At 34.8% G+C, this 22,114-nt stretch overlaps 2 protein-coding genes across 2 annotated transcripts; both read left to right on the forward strand.

Annotated features, from left to right (window-relative positions):
• Window positions 1-897: 897 nt before the first annotated feature.
• KVR01_011084 (uncharacterized protein) lies at window positions 898-5,203 on the forward strand. The gene is made up of 4 exons (XM_044784770.1): window positions 898-1,636; window positions 1,890-2,116; window positions 2,454-2,890; window positions 2,961-5,203. The coding sequence occupies exons 1-4, from the start codon at window positions 1,323-1,325 to the stop codon at window positions 4,587-4,589; spliced, it is 2,607 nt and encodes an 868-aa protein (XP_044640231.1). The 5' UTR covers window positions 898-1,322; the 3' UTR covers window positions 4,590-5,203.
• Window positions 5,204-17,985: 12,782 nt separating this feature from the next.
• On the forward strand, window positions 17,986-22,094 carry KVR01_011093 (uncharacterized protein). Its single transcript, XM_044784309.1, has one exon. It carries the CDS (start codon window positions 18,974-18,976, stop codon window positions 21,620-21,622), a length of 2,649 nt encoding a protein of 882 aa, XP_044640240.1. The 5' UTR covers window positions 17,986-18,973; the 3' UTR covers window positions 21,623-22,094.
• Window positions 22,095-22,114: the final 20 nt, after the last annotated feature.

Raw genomic sequence — 22,114 nt, forward strand, 5'->3', positions numbered from 1 at the left:
CAGCAGCAGCAGCAGCAGCACGACTTTGCTCGATGCTTGTGAAGACGAGGACGTGATGATATACAGTACAGTATGTACGTACGTCGAGATGCATACTGTGCATGTCCACAGTTGGCATACATACCATGCCTAGCGTAGTCGCGGCCAGCAAAGCGGCAACGAGCCTTGTTGTTCGGTGAGCAATTTTTTTGTGGGCATTTTTGGGAAGGACTGGCCTCAAACATGTGGGCTCGTGGGCTCCCCACAACCCCATTGTCTTGGCCACGAAGAGGTCCCCACCCGCCAGCCCGCCAGCCCGCCAGCGCCGTGGTCGTGTGTGTCCTGTGTGTGAGTGTGTGTGTGTGTGTGTGGGCTCCGTCGCCCGTGGGGAAGAGGAGATGGGTCCGTCCAGAAGCCCGCTTCCCGCAGCCCACACCGGCTTCGTAGCAGCAACCAGATTTCCATGGAATGTGACCAGGTCGCCGTGCCGGAAACGAATAAGAACCCTGGGGGAGAGTCGCGGTAGATCCACGCGGCAAGACTCGCATCGCAAACCCTCGAATAACCAGCAGCCCTTCCCGCCTAGCCTGCCAGCCTGCCAGCCTGCCAGCCCAGTCCGTCGCCCTGCATGGAGATGATGGATGGGAGGATGGACGGACGGGAAGGATAGGGTCAAGTGAGCGTGCGCATGGCACCAAGGAGGCCAGCAAAGACAAGAGGCATTCGGGCACTCTCCGCGAAACGGACAGGCGGAGTTGCAACAGTACTGTGCTGAGCTGCGTCCACTAGGTAGTAGATCGGTACGTACACTTGCAGCGAGCTTAGACGTGCAGGGGTGGGACGATGTACCGATACTTTAGTTACGGGCCAAGTCCAGCGAGAGTTAGAAAGAACGATCCTGGGTTTGGGCTCGAAATTATAATAACAAGGGCCACTCCTCCCGCGCAACGTGCGCGTGAGTGCTTCAACCTCGTTTTCAATTGCTTCGCAGCCTGTTCTCTGGTTGTCCCCGTGGCCCGCCCCGCCGTCCCGCCATTGCTTATACCGTCGTCACCGGCCCCGAGGCTGAACAAAGGCGTTTCAATGCTTGCTAAGAGGGACTCTGGCATCAACCACACGACTCAACTCTCTCACCAGCACCGGTCCGTGCCGCCCACACGTTGAAAACCGAAAACAAGACCAAGAGAGGAAGCAGGACAAGGGCCGAAACCGTTCATTCACTACTTCGACCCCGGTTCTTCAGACCAGATTTACACCGTTACAGAGGCTACCAACCCCACGAACCGATGCACACCTCGTAGTGCAGCTGCCCTGCCCGACAACAACACCCCCAGTACAGAACAATGGCAACCAGCTCCGAGGCGGCCTCGACACCCGGGGACGGGATGGTAGACAACCCGACGCCGGGTGAGATCGAGTGCACCGCAAACACAGCAAGAAAGGCCTCCTCAACGGCCGGCGGCCAACCCAAGAACCGGAAGGGCTCAACGGCCGACCCCAACGACAAGACCGGCAAGGTCGCCAAACGGCGGGCACCGCGGGCATGTGCATCCTGCCGGGCTCGCAAGGTGCGATGCGACGTGGTCGAGAATTTCCCCTGCGGGAACTGCAAATGGGACAATGTCGAGTGCATTATCCAGGCGAGCCGGCGACGGAGGTGAGTGACAAACGCCCTTCTATTTTCCAGACTTCTCAGCCTCTCACATGCTGTGGCACCCAATTACACTGGGTGACAAGAATATGACAGCCCCCAGGGGTGCGTCATTTTCACATGTGAAACTGTGATCACATGGTCACGCCAGGGAAGGGTGAAGGGTGAGCAAGGAGAAGAAGGGGATTAAAAAAAAATTGTCTCAGGGTTGCATTTTTGACAGGTTAGGGACCGTGCTGACTGGAGTGTGCTCGCGCAGGAGAAAGGACCTCCCCACGGCAGCGAGCTCGGTAGGGGGTTCGGTGGGCGCCATGCCTGGGGCCGAGGCCCTGCACCTCCACACAGGGGGCGCAAACGGTGCTGGCCCGATCAACATCGCCAGTGCAGATCTCAGGAGGCCGAGTAATGTCTCTGCAGCCTCTATGCCTGGCCTCGAGAGCGTCGGGGGCATGTTTGGGAGTGTTGATGCTCAGGTCCCACTCATGTGTAAGTCCTTGTGTGCTTGTGGATTGGGTTGGGTGCGCGTGTGTTTTGCTCGCTCACTCTTCCGTCGCTCACTCTACTCTACCGTCGTTGTGGTACATCTGTACATCTGTCCTGTGGTGTACATCCCACCCTGCCCACGCTAACCTCGCCCTCAATTGACACCACCGCGCCTTTCCCCCAACTTGACCCCCACCCAAGCAAAAGCAACCTGCAAGGAGCCCCGTCCTACCCCGTCCGTCATCTTCACATGCAAATGCCAAGCGCACACATCCCCAGACCACAACACAATTTTCTGTCCACGAGACCCTGCCCGTGATCATAAGCTTACACGAAACAGTCCAAAGACCCGGTCTGGGCAACCCCAGCCAGGTCCCTTGGAACCCGGTGCAGCTCTTCTCCAACAGCTCGTTTGAAGAACCCAATGCAGACCTGGGACTGCTGCCGCCCTGGGTCAAACCACTGCCCGACAGGATTGGCCAGGATGAGATCGCCTACCTCCAGCGCAAGGGCGCCCTGACCATACCCGAGCCTGCCCTGCAGAATGCCCTCCTGCAGGCCTACGTCGAATATGTCCACCCTTACATGCCCCTCCTGGAGCTGTTCGACTTCTTGAATGTGATACACGCTGGTCACGGTCGGGATGGCCAGATCAGCCTGCTCCTCTACCAGGCTGTCCTGTTTGCGGGCTCGGCTTTCGTCAAGAGGAGCGTCCTGACCAAGGCTGGGTACCCGATCCGAAAGGCTGCTCGGAAGATGTTCTTCCAAAGGGCCAGGGTGAGTCTCCCCCGTTCCTCTCGTGCGACGATGTGTGGACCGAGCTCAGTGGTGCTGACTCCCGGTCCAGCTGCTCTACGACTTCGACTACGACTCCGACAGGCTGGTCCTCGTCCAGGCGCTTCTGCTGATGACATACTGGTACGAGACTCCCGATGACCAGAAGGACACTTGGCATTGGATGGGCGTTGCTATCTCGCTTGCCCACACCATCGGCCTTCACCGGAACCCGGACAACAACAACACCATGCCTCCTCGCAAGCAGCGGCTTTGGAAGAGGATGTGGTGGTCGTGTTTTATGCGCGACCGCCTCATCGCACTCGGCATGCGCCGGCCCACTCGCATAAAGGACGAGGACTTCGATGTGCCTATGCTACAGGAGGCTGACTTCGAGATCGATGTCCTGCCCGACGACAACAACCTCCTGCCGCCAGAGTGTACCGTTATTCGCAACATCGAGATGCAGAGAGAACTCGCCGAGATGTGCGTTCAGAAAGCTAAGCTCTGTGTGCTCATCAGTCAAATGCTTAAGGCACAGTACTCGGTTCTCATCCGGGATCGGCTCCAACCCGAGCGCACCAGCACCACCATGATGCTCTTCCCGAACAAGTCTCTTGACAACCTGGAGGCCGTTGAACATGTCGACAGAGAGATCGCTGCCTGGGCCACCGCGCTCCCGCCATCCTGCCAGTACAGGCCGCTCACGCAGTATGACATCCAAGACGGGCGGTCCACCATCGCAGTACAGCGCAATCTGTTGCATATGGTATACCAGACGACAACCTCGGCGCTTCACCGCCCACTTTTCCTGCCCACGTCGCCACTGCAACCACCGCAGGCGTCCAGAGCCGTGCAGGAAGCGTCGCGCGACAAGGTCAAGAACGCGGCCACCCAGATCACGCGCATGGCAGCTGAGATGTACTTTTACCGCCTCGCCAAATACCTCCCGACCACAGGAGTCACGGTCGTGCTGCCCGCTATGATAATACACCTGGTCGAATACAAGCATCCCGACTTTGAGCGACGCAAGGAGGCTCAGAGAGGCTTCCACCAGTGCATGCAAGTCATGGTAAAGCTGCGCGATATTTACGCGGCGGCGGACTTTGCGGCCGGCTTCCTGGAGTCGGCGCTCAAGAAGGCAGCCATACACGACCCGGACCGCATGAGGGGGGCGTCAGAAGTCGCCAGCACCGCCCCGGCGGCGAACACGCTGTCTGATATGAGAATTGCCACGCCCGCCTCGCCTTTCGCGCGTCCGGCCACGCCTCCGCCGGACCAGGTAGTACCGCCTGTCGTTACGGCTGCGGAGATGGAGGCTTCCAAGTACGCCTATCTTGCGGCGGCGGCGGCAGCATCGAACACGCTGCCGACCATCGACGGGCTGACGCACCAGTTGCCGCCGCAGTCGGTCGCCATGGGCGACTCGCCGCCGCACTCGGAGCGTGACATCGGGCTGACGCCTTCCGCAAGCGGGTCCTCGGAGCACGCACTTGCGGACGTGGAGATGACCGATATCAACGGGATGGACTGGACGAACCTTGGCGACACCGGGGCCGGCATGAGCAACCTCAATCTGGATTTTGACCAGTGGCTGCATTTCCCTGGCGAGGGCATGAACAACGCGGACAACTTCAATATGGGGCTGTTTGATGCCAATACGGCGTATGAGAGTCTCGGGGATACATACCCGCAGACCTGAAGGGGGCCGGCCTATCGGTTCGTTGGCGACAATGACACCCAGCCAAATCGGCCAACTGCCGCCCCGGACCGCCCACGCAGCAAGTCCTCACGAGACTGCACTTTCAGCTCGTCGCTTGTGATGATGACTTGCTGTGTGCGCGGCCCACGGCATTCACCGTTTCGCGAGAGCGGGATGCGATATAGGTCAGACAGACCAGGCCAGTCTTTAGGACAGACCGCGCGCGAAGCCGGGTCAATTCTTGACGTGGAAAGACACACGCTCCTGAACCAATGCCAGTCTCTTCAACAGAGATGGGTGATATGCTCCACAACGCCGTTGAGACTAATGTCCTCGGGCTGGAAGGCGCGCATGATAGTATGAGAGAAGTTATACGTTGTCAATATGAGACCATTGGTCTCAGGAGTATCATCATCAGCATGGCTGCTATACGGCAGGGGCCACATTATACTGCGGGACTATTATAGACGAGGGCACCACAGGGATACAGCCTGGGGGAGGGGACAAACACCCAGCAAAGACAGCTTGTGCGCGAGCGCAGCCAGCAGACATTGGAAGGGTTTATGATTGACTTGGGTCAGCGGAGAAACAAAACAGAGATACCTTTGACCATACCAGATCACATGCGTCATTCTAGACCAGTGCCTTTTGCGTCTGACTTGATTGCAGCAGTGGTTCAACGAGACTGTTGGATCGGCCAGGAACGGGTGCAGCGAAGTGTTCCGAAACGGCCTCCCATGAGAGTGGCCATGAAAGTGGGTCTCGATCCGATCGGCAAAGCCACGCCCATGACATTGCCCTGTGGGGTGCTTTGGGGGGTCCTGATGTGGTGGTTCGCTTGATAATCAGTCGACGATCCGGGCTGCGTGGGTGAATGTGCCGGCGGAGGGCTGGCTCCCCTGCCCACCCGCTGTCACTCGCCTGCTCGCGTGCCCGTGTGCTCGTGTTCCCGCGTGGTCTTGTTGCTAATTGCGTCCCGGAGAGCGTGTTTTGGAACAAGTGGGTTTCCCTATTGTTGCCCTCTTGCCCATGCAGCCATGACAGCGCTCGACGGTGGAGGCCCACCCGACCGCCTCCCCAATTTACTGTACATCTGATCTCGTGCCGGCCGCCTCCCCCACTGCTTCAGGTACGGTGCCTGACGGGCCAGCAGGGCGTGGCGAGCCCAAGGTACCCGCGGGTCCGTATCCACTCCCGTGGTGCATTTTACCTTTACCAGCCTTCTCAGTCGACCGGAGCGGCGTGTGCACGGGCCACGCTGCATTATATCACAGTGTGTCTTGCCGTGTCTTGCATGAACAAGGTGCCGACCGAGCCTCCGAGCCACCATACTACTCCGTACTTACCATGCAGCGTCACGGTGGCCATGACACCAGCCTCCGCCCCGTCCATGCGCGCCGTCATGACGAGGGGGGAGGGAGGGCCAGATGTTGGTGTGGATTTCACAATTACTTGTGCCCATAGTATCTGGTCGGCCACCTCGGCAAGGCACACTTATTTTTAATGACGACTACCATTTCAGGGTCCATCAAATCTCCCACTGTGGCCCGCTTCATTCAATAAACCGTACTGAGGCTGGCCACCAGGCGCTGGGTGGAGCCGCGTCCAGGACGCGAGGTTGCATAGGTGACACGTGCCATCCCTGTCCGACGCCCTGCCCCTGCTCCTTGAGCTTACCCGTTCCAGAGTGCCACCCCGTCGCGACTTCTGGGCCTGACCTTCCCTGTCCTGCCCCGTCCTGCACTGTCCTGCCCTGCCATCTTTACCACCCTCTCAGCCCTCTCTGGAGCTTTGTTACCCCCATAGGAGTAGACTCTACGAATATAGAAGTACTAGAAAGTATACCTATAGAATTCGGGCTCGGAATTTAGCAGCTATACCTACTTTCGTAGCTATTAGGGTCCCCAGCCCTATATTATATTAAATATATAAAGTTTAATTAGCGCTATAAATTACTATAATTAGATATATACTTTCTATTATATTTATATTTAAATAGTGTTAAACTTTAAGTAAAAATAATATTATATATTAAAAAAAATAGTTAAAAATTATATTTACTATTATAATAATAATAATAATATTAAGTACTTTATAAATAATATATTTATTAAATATATTATTTATTTAATATTTTTAGTATATATTTTTTATTATATAAAACCTTTTATATATTAAGATATTTATTTAATTATAAATATTAAATAAAAATAATAGTTTATTTAATATTTAGCTTTAAAATATTATTATATTTAAAATAATAAAGTATAAATTAAAAGAAATATATAATAAAATTAGTTTATAAAGGTAATTTTAATATATATTTCTCTTTTCTTTAAGTATTATAGTTGTTATATATTAATATAATAGGTATTAAATTATAATTTTATAATCTTATTTTTAACTATTTAATTTTAAAATAGTTTATAAATTTTAAAAATATATAAATATTATTTAATAATATTTAATAAATTAAATAATAATTTATATAAGTTTAATAATAATATAATTAATAAATTTTAGTTAAGTTAAAGGATTCCTATAAATAAAGCTTAGAACCTTATTTTATATTTAATAGTAATAAGCTTAATAATAATAATTTAATAGCTTTAAATTATTAGTAACTATTTTCTATATATATAGGAATATATAATTAGTAATAATTATTTATTATAAACTTATTAGATATATAATATTAATTTAATAGTTATATAATTATAGTTTAATTTATAGTTATAATTTAAACTAAATATAATAATTTTATTTTTATATTAATATTAAGGCTTTTATTTATTAATTAAAATAATATTAAATTATTATTTTAATTATATATTAAATTTATTATTATTTTTAAAGAGCTTATATATAGGTACTAATATTCCTATAAAAATATAGCTTATTTAAATATTCTTTTAAATATATATAATAGTTTTTAATAATTTACTAATAATATAGTATTTATATAAATTAACCTATTAATTTACTTTTATAGGCTATATTTATTTAAATTATATTATATTATCTTTTAATAGAAGAAAGCCTTAATTTAAATAAGTAGAAATAGTTTTTATATTATATTTAAAAAAGTAATATAATTCTTATTATAAAAACTAGGTTTAAAAGAGTATTATTTTCTAGTTATTTATAACTATAATAGGTAAAATTACTCTTTAAATTATACCCTTAATAGCTTTAATTAAGACTTATTATAAATAAGTTTATACTTTTTAAGGGGTAATATTAGTTCTATTTAATAAAAACTTTTATACCTAAAACCTTAAAATATTTAAATAAGTTAAAAATAGTAAGTTTACTTATATTTTAACTAGCTTAAAGATTACTATTAGAAACTATATAAAAAAGATTTTTAAGGATAGCTTAAATAGCTAACTAGGCTATATAGTAATTAATAAACTTTATATAATATATTAATAAAAGTCTTTTATAAAAATTTATAATATTAAACTATTTACAACCCTTATTATATAGTAATATACTATTTTTAAGTATATAATAACTTTCTTTAAAAATATTAAGAAATTTATCCTTTAATATAATAGCTTTTAAAGGGTTAATAATAGTAATAATTATTATATAAAGTTTATTTAAATTTTATTAATTAATTTAAAATTAAGTTATATATATAACTACTTATTAATAAATATATATTAAACTTTTATTAACTTAAATTTCTATTAAAAACTATTAATTATAATAACTTTAAATATTTTATTATAAAGACTATTATTTATATAAATAATATTAATATATTAAGTAAAATAAAACTATACTATAAATATACCTATAGCTATAAGGCTATAATATATAAATAATAGCTAAGGTTATTAGTATATATTATAGTAATATAAATAAGATTAATAAAATAATATTAATAAAAGTTTTTAAAGCTTAACTTAATTATTTAATTAATTTTAACTATTATAATATTAAAAATAAAATTAATATTTTTAATATAAAAATAATTATATAATAAAAGTTTTATTATTTAAAAACTTTATAAATTAATTTTAATAAAAGGTAAATTATTAAAAATAATAAACTTAATTATACTATATAATTTATATTTTAATATTTATTTAAAAACTTTATTAAAATAGTATTAAATATAATTTTAAAGGTAAAGCTAAATTTAAATAATAATATAAACAAACTAAAATATTAAAAAAATATTTATTTTATTAATAAATATTAAAAAGAAATTAAAGTTATAACTAATAACTTATAAGTTCTTTTACTTAAAAGGATATATTCTTTAACTTAATAACTTTTAATAATTTAACTTATAACTAAAGGTTAGCTATAGCTATTAAAAACTTAATAATTATAAATAATAATATATATAATATAATATTTAAAAGTTAAATATAGCTATATTTTTACCTAAGTTTTATATTAAAGATACTATTTAAAATATTTTAAGAACATAGTTTATAATATTTACTAATATATAAATATAATTTAAAAAAAAGTATATTAATACCTTTTATATACTTAACCCTATACTTAATTTTATTAATTTTAATTATTTATATAAATAAAAGCTATTATTTATATAAAAATATAAAATAATAAATATTAAACTATAAATTTAGATATTATAACTACTATATACCAAGTATTTTAAAGCTAATAAATAACCTATTAAAAAGTAATAATTAAAAGCTTTATATTATAATAATAGTTAAAAATAATTAAAATAAATTAATAATTAATATTAAAAAAGGTAAATATTTAGCTTTTACCCTATAAATATATATATATTCTACTAGGCGCCTAATATATATCTAATAGTATATACTTTAATATTATTAAAGTTATTAAAATTAAGTATTAGGTTAAATATAATAAACCCTTATTTTAAATAGTTAACTAATTAATATAGGCTATATTAAATTTAAAACCTTAAGAATTTAAATACTATAGTTTATAGTTCTTTATTAATAAGTATATTAATTAATTACTAATTATTAAATAAATATATAATAAAGAGCTTAATATTTATAAATAATATAAAAGGTATTTTAAAGGAAGGTTAAAAAATAGGTTAGGGACGCTAAAATAAAGGTATTAGTTTAGCTTAATATTTTAATACTATATATAAGCTTTAAATAATCTAGGGCTATAATTAACCTATTTTTAAATAAAAACTTAAAATTATAACTATTATACTTTTATAATTATTATATTTTATAAACTAATATAAAATACTTACCTTAATTTATATAATATAATAAATTAAAAGTTTATTATATAAACTATATTAATATACTACTATATCTAGTAATAGTATTATAGTATATAATAAATTAAAATAAAATAATATATATTTATATTCTATTACTAATTTTATATAATAAAAATAGCTACTTTAACTATTATTTAAATTATTATTTCTATATAATAATATTATAGTAATATTAGTTAGATATTAATAATAATATAAAATATTATAGCTAGTTTACTATTAGATATTAAATATAAATTAGTTAAATAGTATATATAGTATTTTTATAGTAAATATATAGGTCTACTTATATTAAGAAATTATACCTAGCCTAAGTCCTAATATAGTAGTTTAAAGGTGTAGTTTAATATTATAAAAGGGTAGTCTTTTAGTTATATAGCGTTAAGAATATTACCTTTATTTAATATAAATAACTAGAGTCTACCCTCTATAAACTAGCTATTATAATTATTAATACTACTCTATATTAAAGAAATACTTTTTATAAATAACTTTTTAGTACATTAACTAAACTATTTAAATAATATTTTAATAAGCTTTAATATATAATAGTTAGAATAATATCTAACTTATTATTTTATATATTAATATTTATAATATTATAAAATAGTAATTCTTTTATATATAGTATTTAAAAGTTACTATTAATAATAAGAGGAAATAATTATAATAGATAGAATTAAGTTAAATATTATATAATTATATAATTATTATTTATAAGTAATATTTAATAAATAAAAAAGTTATATAATACTATTAATATTATTTTAACTAATAAATAGTTAGTTAATATATTAAATATTATTAGTTAGCTAATTAAATATTTTAATTACTTATTTAAGTGTAATATTATAGTTTAATATAAAAGGATTTATAATTATAGGTTAAGTTTATAGTTATAAATTAAGTTAATAAAATAATATATATTTATAACTCTTCTACTTCCTATATATTTAAATATTAATAGAATAATAATTCTATAGTTTATTTAACTTTATAATAATTATCTAATAATACCTATAAAAGCTTTAAGAAAAAGGGCTAATAAATAGCTAAATAGCTACTTAATTAAAGCAAGGAGGGCTAGATAACAACCTAATTTTTAAGCTATTAAGGCTAGAAAAACTAAATAATAGCCTAATTTCTAAACTATTAAAGCTAAAAAGACTAAATAATAGCCTAATTTTTAAACTATTAAGGCTAAAAAGACTAAATAATAGCCTAGTTTCCAAGCTATTAAGGCTAGGAAGACTAAATAACGGCCTAATTTCCAAATTATTAGAGCTAGAAAGACTAAATAACGGTCTAATATTTAAACTAAAAGCCTAGAAAGACTAAATAATAGTCTAATTTCTAAACTAGAAGCTAAGGAAGATTAAATAATAGCTAAATTTCTAAACTAAAGGACTTAATAGCTAAATAACGGCCTAATTTCTAAGTTAGGGGACTTAATGGTTAGATAATAGCTTAATTTCTAAATTAAAAAACTTAATAGTTAAATAATAACCTAACTTTAAAGCTAGTAGACTTAATAGTTAAATAATAGCTTAATTCTTAAGTTAGGGGACTTAATAGCTAAATAATAGTCTAACTTTAAAGTTAATAAACTTAATAGTTAAAATTTTAAATTAAAAAAAAATATAATAACCTACTATTTATAATAAGTTATATAATAAGAGTTTTATAATATATAATAATTAAAATTAAAATTATTTTTTAATAAATATATATATAGTTACTAAATATACTATAACTATAAGGGCTAGGAAAACCTTATTCTAACTATTTATATAAAAAAAAATACCTATAAACTAATAATTAATACTACCACTTAATTAAACTACTTAATAAAAAGGTTCTTTTTCTTGCTAGTACTTAGACCCTTATTATTAAAATTATTAATCTTATCTACTTTACTATTAAAATAGTACTATAAAGCTATACTAATAGCTTATTACTTTAAAAATAGTAATACTTACTCTTTTAATAGCACTAAAATATTTATTTTATAATAATACTTAATATAACCCTTTAACTATATTTAATTTTTATTATTATAAACTTAGTTTTTAGTTAATAGCTATTTAATTAAAGTAAAATAAATAAAAAACTTTACCTACCTTTTTACACTTTATATAGGTAATTAAGGGCTATTAATATTCTTTAAAAATATAATATATATTAGGCTTTATTAATTTATTAAAATTTATTAATATAATAATTATATAACTTAAAGGCCTTATATCTAATATAATATTCTATTATATTAAATAGATTATAAATAAATATTTTAAAGGTTAAACTAAAATAAACCTTATAATTTTACTATTTTAATATAATTAAAAGTTCTATTATAAATCTTAATAAAAATTAATATTAAGCTTTATAATATCTTTTTAAAATTATAAATATAATTATAATAATATTTATATTAATATTATTAAAGTTAAAATTGTTTTTAATTTTATATAAGTTTATAATAAAAGAATTTAATTTATTAAACTTAACTTACTCCTTTTAATATACTTTTTATTTTCTTAATAGAAGTAAAATAATATAAATAAATAACTTTTATACTTTAAAATATTAAAAATAATTTAATTTAAGCTTTATATAAATACTTAACTAAGCTTTATATAATAATATTTAAGCTAACCTTATATTTTTAAGTATTTTTAATTAAGGTTTTATATTAAACTTACTAAATATATTTATATATAAATAAAATAAATAATAATATAATAAAATAAGAAACTATATTAAAATTAAATTTAATATTTAAAATAAATATTAGTAATTATAAAATTTATATTAATTATAAATAGTATTACTTACTACTAAATTAATATTAGTTTTAATAATAATTATATTATTATTATTATTATTAATAATAATATTATTAATAAAATTAAATATATTATTATTATTAAAATAATTTTATTTAAATTTATTTAATTAAATTAAGCTAAGGAGTAATATTATTAAATTAATTAATAATAAGCTTAAAATTAAAAAAATAGTACTTTTAATATAACTATTTACTCTAACTATATAATAACTAGCTAACTTTAAATATAAAAGGCGTATTAATAGCTACTTAATTACTTTATAATATAAGCTTAAATATAAGCTTAGCTATAAGTATAAACTTAACTATAAATATAAATATAGGTATAGCTACCTAGAAAGGTATAGCTATATATATAAATAAGAATAATAATAACTTATCTTTAGCTTACTTTATAGCCTCCTTTATTATTAGTTACTTATATTATATAATTATAATAGTTAATTAAATAAAACTATAATATTAAAAATATAGAAACTTATTAAGATTTTAATATAAGTAATAATTTTAATATTAATTAAACTATATTCTATTATTAATTATTATTTATATAAGGAAGAACTATTACTTCTATTAATTATATTTAATGTAGCTCTCTTTCTTATATTATATAGTACTTTATAGGTAACCTAATAAAGGTATATAAAAGAAAAAGCTAACTTATTAATTTGTTAAAAGTTAATTATATATATAAATATAAATATTATACTTTATATTATTATTAAATATATTTATTATAATTTAAACTTTAATAAATATAAAGTTACTATTAATAAGCTTTAAGTTTTAAATAACCTTATAAATATCTTTATTTTTATAACCTTTAATAAATAACTTATAAAGTTAATTAATAGGTTTTATATAGCTATTATAATTATTATAAATCTTTATAATAGGTAAATAATAATAATAAAAATATTTAATATTAAAAAAGATAAAAGGTAATAAATAAATAGATATAAATTAATAAAAAAACTATTAATTATATAAATAAATATAAAAAGAAAATAGGCTTAAAAATAAAGTAATAATAATAGGTTAATAAATACTATATAGATTATATTAATAAAAATATATAGTTAATTAGTAGATTTTAAAGTAATTATAATAGCTATTATTTTTATAATAGCTATACCTTCTTTTAAATAATATAAAAATATATAAAAAAAAACTTATATTTATTAATAATAAAACTAAGCTTATTTATATTTTTATTTATTTATAAATATTAATAAATATAATAATATTATTATATTAATATTTTTATTAGTATTAGATATATTAAATAAGTCCTTTTAATTAAAGCTATTTAAAGGTTTAAAGGTTTATTATAATTAATAATAATATTTAAATTATTACCTTTTAAATTAATTATAATACTTAAAATTAATATCCTATTATATTTATTAATAAGGTTATTATTAAATATAATATATATATAATTAAAATTATTAATTTTATTTTAAGTAATATTAATACCCTTATTAATAAAGTTTTTAATTTTAAATAAAGTTTATATAATAAATTTTTTTTATAGTTTTAGGTAGTATATTATTTTACTTTTATTAACTAAAAGGCTTATTAATATTTAAATTTTAAATATAATAGAATAATAGAGTAATAGCTATTATTACTTTAATTAAAGTTATATTTAAATACTTACTTTATTATAATTAAAACATTATAATAAAAATATTAATAATAAATATATATTAAATATTATATATTAAGTTTTTATATATTTAAATATTTTTATAAAGCTATTATTTATATATTTAAAAATAAGTTAATAAACTTTTATAATTTATTAAATATTATATATTTAATAAATTTATTGATTAATATTATATAAGTTAGTATTTCTTATTTACTTTTAAATATAAAAGCTATAAAAATAAAGTATTAGCTTTTATAGTTATAATAATTAATATTATAAAATATTAGAATAAAATATAGTATTAACTACTATAATAAGCTAATATTACTATAATAGATAATATAATAAAGGTAAATAAGTATATAAATAGTTTAAAGTAAATAATATTAATTTTAAATTATATATTTATATTTTTAAAAGGGGCTAAATAATAAATATAATTAATAAAAGACCCTATACTAAATATATAAAAATAAATTCTCTTTAATAATACTATCTATAATATTATCCTATTACTATTTATTTATAATTTTAAGTATACTATTAATTATATAAGTAATTATAAAATCCTTAAATATATTATTTAAATTATTATTTTAACTAATATATTATTTAAAAGTATTTATAGCTATATTATTATTTATAACTATACTAAGCTAAAAGGGTAAATTAACTATATTAAGGTATACTATTTAATAAATAATTAAAGCTAATATACACTTCTAGAAACCCTAATATAAAAATAGGAAAAATAGTAGTATTTTATATTATTTAATATATTATTTATATAAATTTAATAATTAAAGAATTTAGTATTATAGTTAAGTATAACTTAATTATTATAGTTTATTAAGCTATTAAAATTACTAATAGTTTAAAACTAAAATATTATAAGCTTTATATATATTTATTTAATATATTATAATATAAGTATAAGAAAAGCTATTATTAATAAAAATACATTTTAATTAAATTTTTATTATATTTTTATACTTTATATAAATTATATTATCTTTTAATTATTATATATAAAATAAAACTTAATAGAGTTTAACTTTTATTATAATTAATTAATATTTTTAATTATAATTCTTTTACTAAACTACCCTTAAAATATCTTTTATAAATATTATATATATTATTTATTATACCCTTATTTATAATAATTATTAAAAGTATAATATTATATATATTTTCTATTAAAATAATATTAATACCTAAAAATACTAACTTTTAATTTATAAACTTAAAAGTATTACTACTAATTACATTTATAATAATCTTTTAACCTTTAAATAAAAATATTTTAAAAATATATTTTATATTTTTATTAAATATTTTTATAAAAATATTTAAAATATATAATATAATATATTTTATATTATATAGTTAATAAGCTTTTATTAATTTAATAATAACTTAATAAACTACTTTAATTAAATATATTAAAAGAATTATAAAATAAAATATTAATTAAGTAATATTAAATTAAATTAAGTTAAAGTTTAATTATATAAATAAAATAAAGTAAAGTATAGCTATTATAAAGTAGTATATTACTATAAAACGTTTTACTTAAATATTCTTATATATTTCTTAAAAGTTAAAATTATTATATATAATAATTCTAGCTAGGTTATTATAAACCTATTTAATAATTATTTATAAACTAATTAATATAATATAGCTATAAAAGAAATAATAATTATATTAACTTACTTTTATAATTTTAAATACCTTCTTTCTTTATTAATTAATTATATTATATAAATTATAAAATCTAAAATTATTAAGTATTAATAACTTTATAAGATATATAAAATAATTATAGATATTAGTTAAATATATTATAAAAACCTTTTTAAGGTAAATATAATCTAATAATAAAAATAGTAATAACCTATACCTACTAATTATAAAAATAAATAGCTTTTTTAAATTAATAACTTTATTTACCTAATTTATAATAATAAAGGAAACTTTTAAGTAAGTTAAATAAAATAAGGATATTTTAATTAAGTATAATTTTATACTAATTAATCTTTAACTCTAACTATTATATAAATATTATATTTTTAATTAACTTAGCTAAATAATATAAAAGTAAGTTATAATATTACTTATATTAAATATTTTTACTAATAAATATATATAATTTATATTAAAGATTATATATATAAAAGACTTTTAGGTTATTAATAAAGTATATAGATATACTTTATTACTTTTAAGTAACTAAATAGTAGATATTAAAATAAAGTCTTCTAATATCTAACTTATTAACTTAAATATATTTTAATAGTATTATTACTCCTTTTATAAATAAATAATATATATATACCTTAAGGCTAACTAATAAGTAAAAAAGTTAAAATAAGTATATTATTATACTTAATTATATTATATATATTTTATTTAGTTTAATATATTTATATAAAATATTAAATTATTTAATATTTAATACTTTTATTTAATAAAGGGTTTATTTAAATTAAACCTATTATTTAATAACCTATTTTTATTTTTATATTAATATAAATTAATTTTTAAAAAAGTATTTAAAATATAAAAATATAGTTTAAATATATCTTTTAAATTAAAGACTATTTAATAGTAGGTTACTTAACTAACTATTAAATAGTATATTACCTCCTAAGTATTATTAAAAATTTATTAGAACTAACTCTAATATAATATCTAAAAGTTATTAAATTACTTTTAAATTATATAAATAAAAATAGTAATTTTAAAATAAAGAAGGAGCTTTAATAAAAGGAACTATATAAATTAAAGGAGATAATAATATAAATATACTATATAGGTATAATAATATAAATATATTAAGTAATAATTAAAGTAATTTTAATAGTTATAAATTATAAATATATATTTTATAATTAAACTTTAATAATAAATATATTAAACTTAAAAATTAAGTTAAATATAATATAATAAATATTATTTTAAAGTTTATAATATTTAAAGTATTTCTTTATATATTAATATATAAAATTATTTTTTAATTACTACTTTTATTTATAATTTAGTACTATTTAAACTTAAACTTATAAATAGTAACCCCTTTTACCCCCTTTATATAACTATAATAATTAATAAAATTTTTAAACTATATTATATTTATAATAGATAGAATTATAGTAGAGAATAATATAGGGACTCTAGTATAAATTAGGGGGGGTACTTTAAAGCGACTTAATATAGAATTCAAGATTCAGGAGGCACCAAAGAGTCTGAGTTTGCTGAGTCTACAGGATTCACCCCTAAACTTTGTCACTCGGGGACTTCACCCATGAAAAAATACAACCTTAACAGACCAATCAGATCTTCTCTTTCTACTCTTAAATGGTGACTTCTATACCGTTACGCTCACTACCGTCATATTGAACCTAAGTACTTTACTTTCCTAGTAATCCTACCTTAGAACCTAGTACTACTATGTTCCTTTTTATAGTTTCAAGGTAGCCGGGGCATCCATTTCTAGCCTCTTGGAAGTCACTCTTTGACAAAGATTAGGGGTCTACCCTGTACATAGGAGCCCTAGAGGCTGCTGGCAGCTGCCGGTGGGCTTGTATAATTCGACCAGGATGGGCGCGAAGCTGGCATCGCCTCGGGAGACGAATCATCTCTCACGTCGCCCATCTCAGCTCCCTCTCTCTTCCTGACCTGCGTGTCTGTCTCTCGTCCTATCGTTGTGACTCGCTCCCTTTATTCTCTCTCGCGTGTCTTACAACACACACAGGACATATCCAGCCGCTCGTTTCTGATCTGCGCCCGTGTCTCACATCCAGACCTCCCCAGCCCCCACTTCTCGTCTCGTACCTGGGCCCTGGGCACAGTTCGCCAGAGCAAGAGAGCAAGCACCTCATCTCTAACCTGACCTCGTCTCCATAATCTATCTCTCTTTCAGACCGTCCACACCTTCTTCTCACCCAGGTCGGCCAGCCAGCTCATCACCGACTCCTTGCACTGACTCTATCTGCATCGCATCGCATCGCATCGCATCTGCATTTGCATCTGCATCGGGATTACGTCCAGCATCCACACGCCCCTCCCTGTGCCTACTCTGGCCCATCCCCCTGCATCCAGCTTCCAGACCCTGCGGCCTCTGGTGCCTCACGACCCTATCAACCGCCGTGGCCGAAACCCTACTCGTGCCCCGCTGTACAACGAACCGACAGGCGCCGTGCTTTGCTCCGTGTGGCCGCAGCTGCTCCTGTACCTGTCCGCCCGTCTCCGCCGTCGGTCTCGCCCCTGGCCCCCGAGCCGCCCGGCCATCCTTCTGTCACCTCCTGCGCGCCATCCGCTACCCGTCTTTGGAACCCCCAATCCAGGCCGAGTTGCACAGTCTGACGGCAGCTGGGACAGGCAACGGCCCTTCAGCTCACCTGTTCCATCCGAGTCTCCCAAACACTCGTTTGAGCCTCAACTATGCGCTTTACTCGTCCATTCGCTGTCAATCCTTTATTTACCGGGTCATAAAAGCTGGAACACCCAACACAGGGCCATGTCTCCTGTGACCGACCACTGCTGCAACGACCACATCTTTGACCACCTTCTCTGACCGGTCTGACGAGTCTGACGAGACCGCAAACATGACCGAACCTTCGATATTTCCCCCGCTGGGGGCCCGCCTGCTGCCCTCGAGTCGACAGTATCACTCGACACCTCAGTCCCCCAAGCACCAGCGCCAACACTCCGATGATTTCATAGCCCGCCTTTCCCCAATGAACGCGATCGACACTTTTCGTGCGCCTAGCGGCCCGCTCAAGGCATGCATGGACGCCGCGACACCCAGCGAACAGAGCTTTGCGCTGCGGGCCGCCGTCGCCTCGAAAAATATTTACGAATGGCTTGATGAGCTGCGAGACTGGCCCTGGCCCACAGAGGGGGGCCTCGGCTTCCAGGCGCCGAGTTCCACTCCCGGCGGGCTTCAGTCGCGCGGCAGGGCCGGGTCGGCTGTCGAACCCGCGCCCGAGAACGATGCTGCGGGCCCCAAGCAGGTATACAACGGGAGCCTGCTGGAATCAGACATAACGCGCTACGAAACGCGCATTGCAGAGATACACCAAGAGCTCGACAAGCTCGAAATCGAGGACATTAAGCAGCACGTGCTGCACAACCATATCATGCCTCTCTCGAGACCCGGGACTCCAGCCAGCCCTATCTTCGACCGCCATTTTGGGATGGGCTCCCTTACCTCGTATGTGAAAATGGATGACCTCACGGCCGTCATCACAGCAACGGTTGTGCAGGCATTGCCGAATCTCTCTAGGCTTTTACGACTTATGAACGCATGGAGCACGCGATTAACGGTTCTTCAGCGCGTTCCTCTGTGGACGTCTTCTCTTGCTGAGGCTGAGGCTGCGATCAAGTCAGCCTGGGCCATGATTGAGCAAGGGTCGAAGGCTCAGGTGCAGGACCCACAGCTGGAGCTCAAACCCGACGAGGTGCCGTCCCAGCACAACTATGAAGTCACGAAGCTGCTGTTAGAGAAGAAAGTCTCAACAGCTGCGCGCACACTCGATTACATGCTTGACAACCTTGAGGGCCGGGATGATACCCTTCCTGACGAGTGGCTTGACCGAATGGAGGTTGTGGAGCGCCAATGCGCGGAATGGACCGCGGCATATGAGAAATGGCTTCGAGACGAGCAAGTTGCAGCCATGCAGAAGGAGGCAGACTCTGCTGGAACTGAAAAGGGTGCAACAGAAATTGTGGCAGAAGAGCCCGCTACGCCAGGGCCGATTATACGCGTTGATCATCCCGATGGGTGTAGATCTCGGAGCTTCGAAGACGATGGCATGGATGACGCTGATCGGCCAATTCCCAGTGTGGAGCACTCTGATGCATTGAGCAGATCTCCAATCATTTCTATCACAAATGACCGAGGCTCGACGCGGACCACCGCCGGACACGTTGCTGATGAGTCGGCGTTAGACTTGGACGACCTCGACGCTGATCACCTTTCATTGGACAATGGCGCTCACGCGCTTGGCTCCGACGAGAATCACCGGCCGGGAACTGCTGTTTCAGACGCCTCGACCGTCGTTCGCGCTCAGCCTAGAGATCCATTGCAGACTCCGGACCTTTTACCGGTAAATGGGAGTCGCGCCTCTCCGCATACTCCTCCAAGAGAAATAAGGTCGACATCGATGCCGGTGGGAGACATGCCGCCAGTCCTCGAGTACCCCGAGGACGAGAGCTCAGAGGACAACTCGCTGGACTCATCTTTCAACAGTACATCAGAGGAGCTGGGAAGTCCTATTGTGCTGAGCCAGGCGAATGGCGAGGATGACCACATGCGCAAGCAGATCAGTCAAATCCTGGAGAATATCCCGGCCAAAATCCAGCTTGGCTCACGCCCCACCGTCAACCATCTTAACCCTCCGGATCTACAGCTACCGTACTCCAAACCAAGACCGACGGCAGATAGGACTGTTCGCAGCAAATCCAGCATGTCCTCTCGCGCCAGCATGTCATCGCGAGCCAGCACCCCATCTTTCATGCTTGCACCGGCACCTCGGCCACGACACCAGCGTGGGAATCAAGACATCAAGCTGTACCATCTGTCCAGAGCGAATGGGGAGGCTCCAATCAAGCTTTTCATCCGCTGCGTCGGCGAGAATGGTGAAAGAGTCATGGTCCGTGTAGGTGGCGGCTGGGCTGACTTGGGAGAATATCTCAAAGAATATGCTATTCACCACGGTCGACGATCACACCGAGGGAGTGAAAGCAAGGTGGAGGTGAGGGACATCCCCCGATCCTCTAGCGCGCTCAGCACTCGTCGACCATCAGCTAGCCCCTCTGTCCGTCCCAGCCCGCCTCGCCGCCCGGGCTCAGCGCTCGACTCAACCAGCCCCATCTATGTCAAGAAGAAGCGACAGCCCAGCGGGGGAGAGGACCTCCTGGGACCAAGACTGCCTGCGACCCCGCTTGCTTATGGCAATCAGCGGGCCTCGGAGCCGCCATCTTCAGGATCAGGCAGCACCGGCCGGTCACGATCGAGCTCGCGTCTAAGCTGGGACGAGGAGGACAGCTCGCTTGGCATGGCGGGGCCCAGGAGCATGAGGAAGGACATCCCCCAGGAGAGTCTGGACTGGGTCGAAAGCATCAAGGAGAAGGTCCGGGCCGTTAGTAGTGGCTCGGCTGTCCCGCCGAGAGACCAAGGCCACGGGAGCGGGAAATTCGGCGAATTGGGAAAGGTGGGAGGAACAAAAAGGCTGTTCAGGAAGCCCACATGAGGGCCGGATGGAAGGATTTTGTGACTGGGAAAGTGGATGGGTCGGTCTGGACTTGCGCGCGGGAAAGGCATAAGGAAGGGCCTCTGCTTTTGGTCCGAATTGCTTCTCAGGGACAAAAGGGTGTTGTGTTTTGAGCGGGGAGGTGTTGAGCGTCACCACCAAGCACGGTCATATGTGTCACGATACCACTTGATTTTTGTCTTTGGGAGGTTTGTTCTCAGGCAACCTGTTCTTTGCTCGTTTGTTTTGTCTGGCGGGATGGACTTGGGACCTGTCATGGAAATACCCCCTTTTGTTTTGTTTTCTATGCTTGCGCCTGCTGCGCGTGCATGCATGAGCCGCGGATCGCTGGAGTGTGGGAAATAGCATGGATGCGAGTGCTGCATATCGCATATCGCATGGAACTATAGAAAGGTGCGATCAGCCGGATAGAATTGACTTATCTGAGCAAACCGATACTGTCCGTAATCGATACTGCTCCTGCTCTGATCA

The sequence above is a fragment of the Diaporthe batatas genome (assembly GCF_019321695.1).
Source record: "Diaporthe batatas strain CRI 302-4 chromosome Unknown Contig00014, whole genome shotgun sequence".
Classification (NCBI taxonomy): Eukaryota; Fungi; Ascomycota; class Sordariomycetes; order Diaporthales; family Diaporthaceae; genus Diaporthe; species Diaporthe batatas.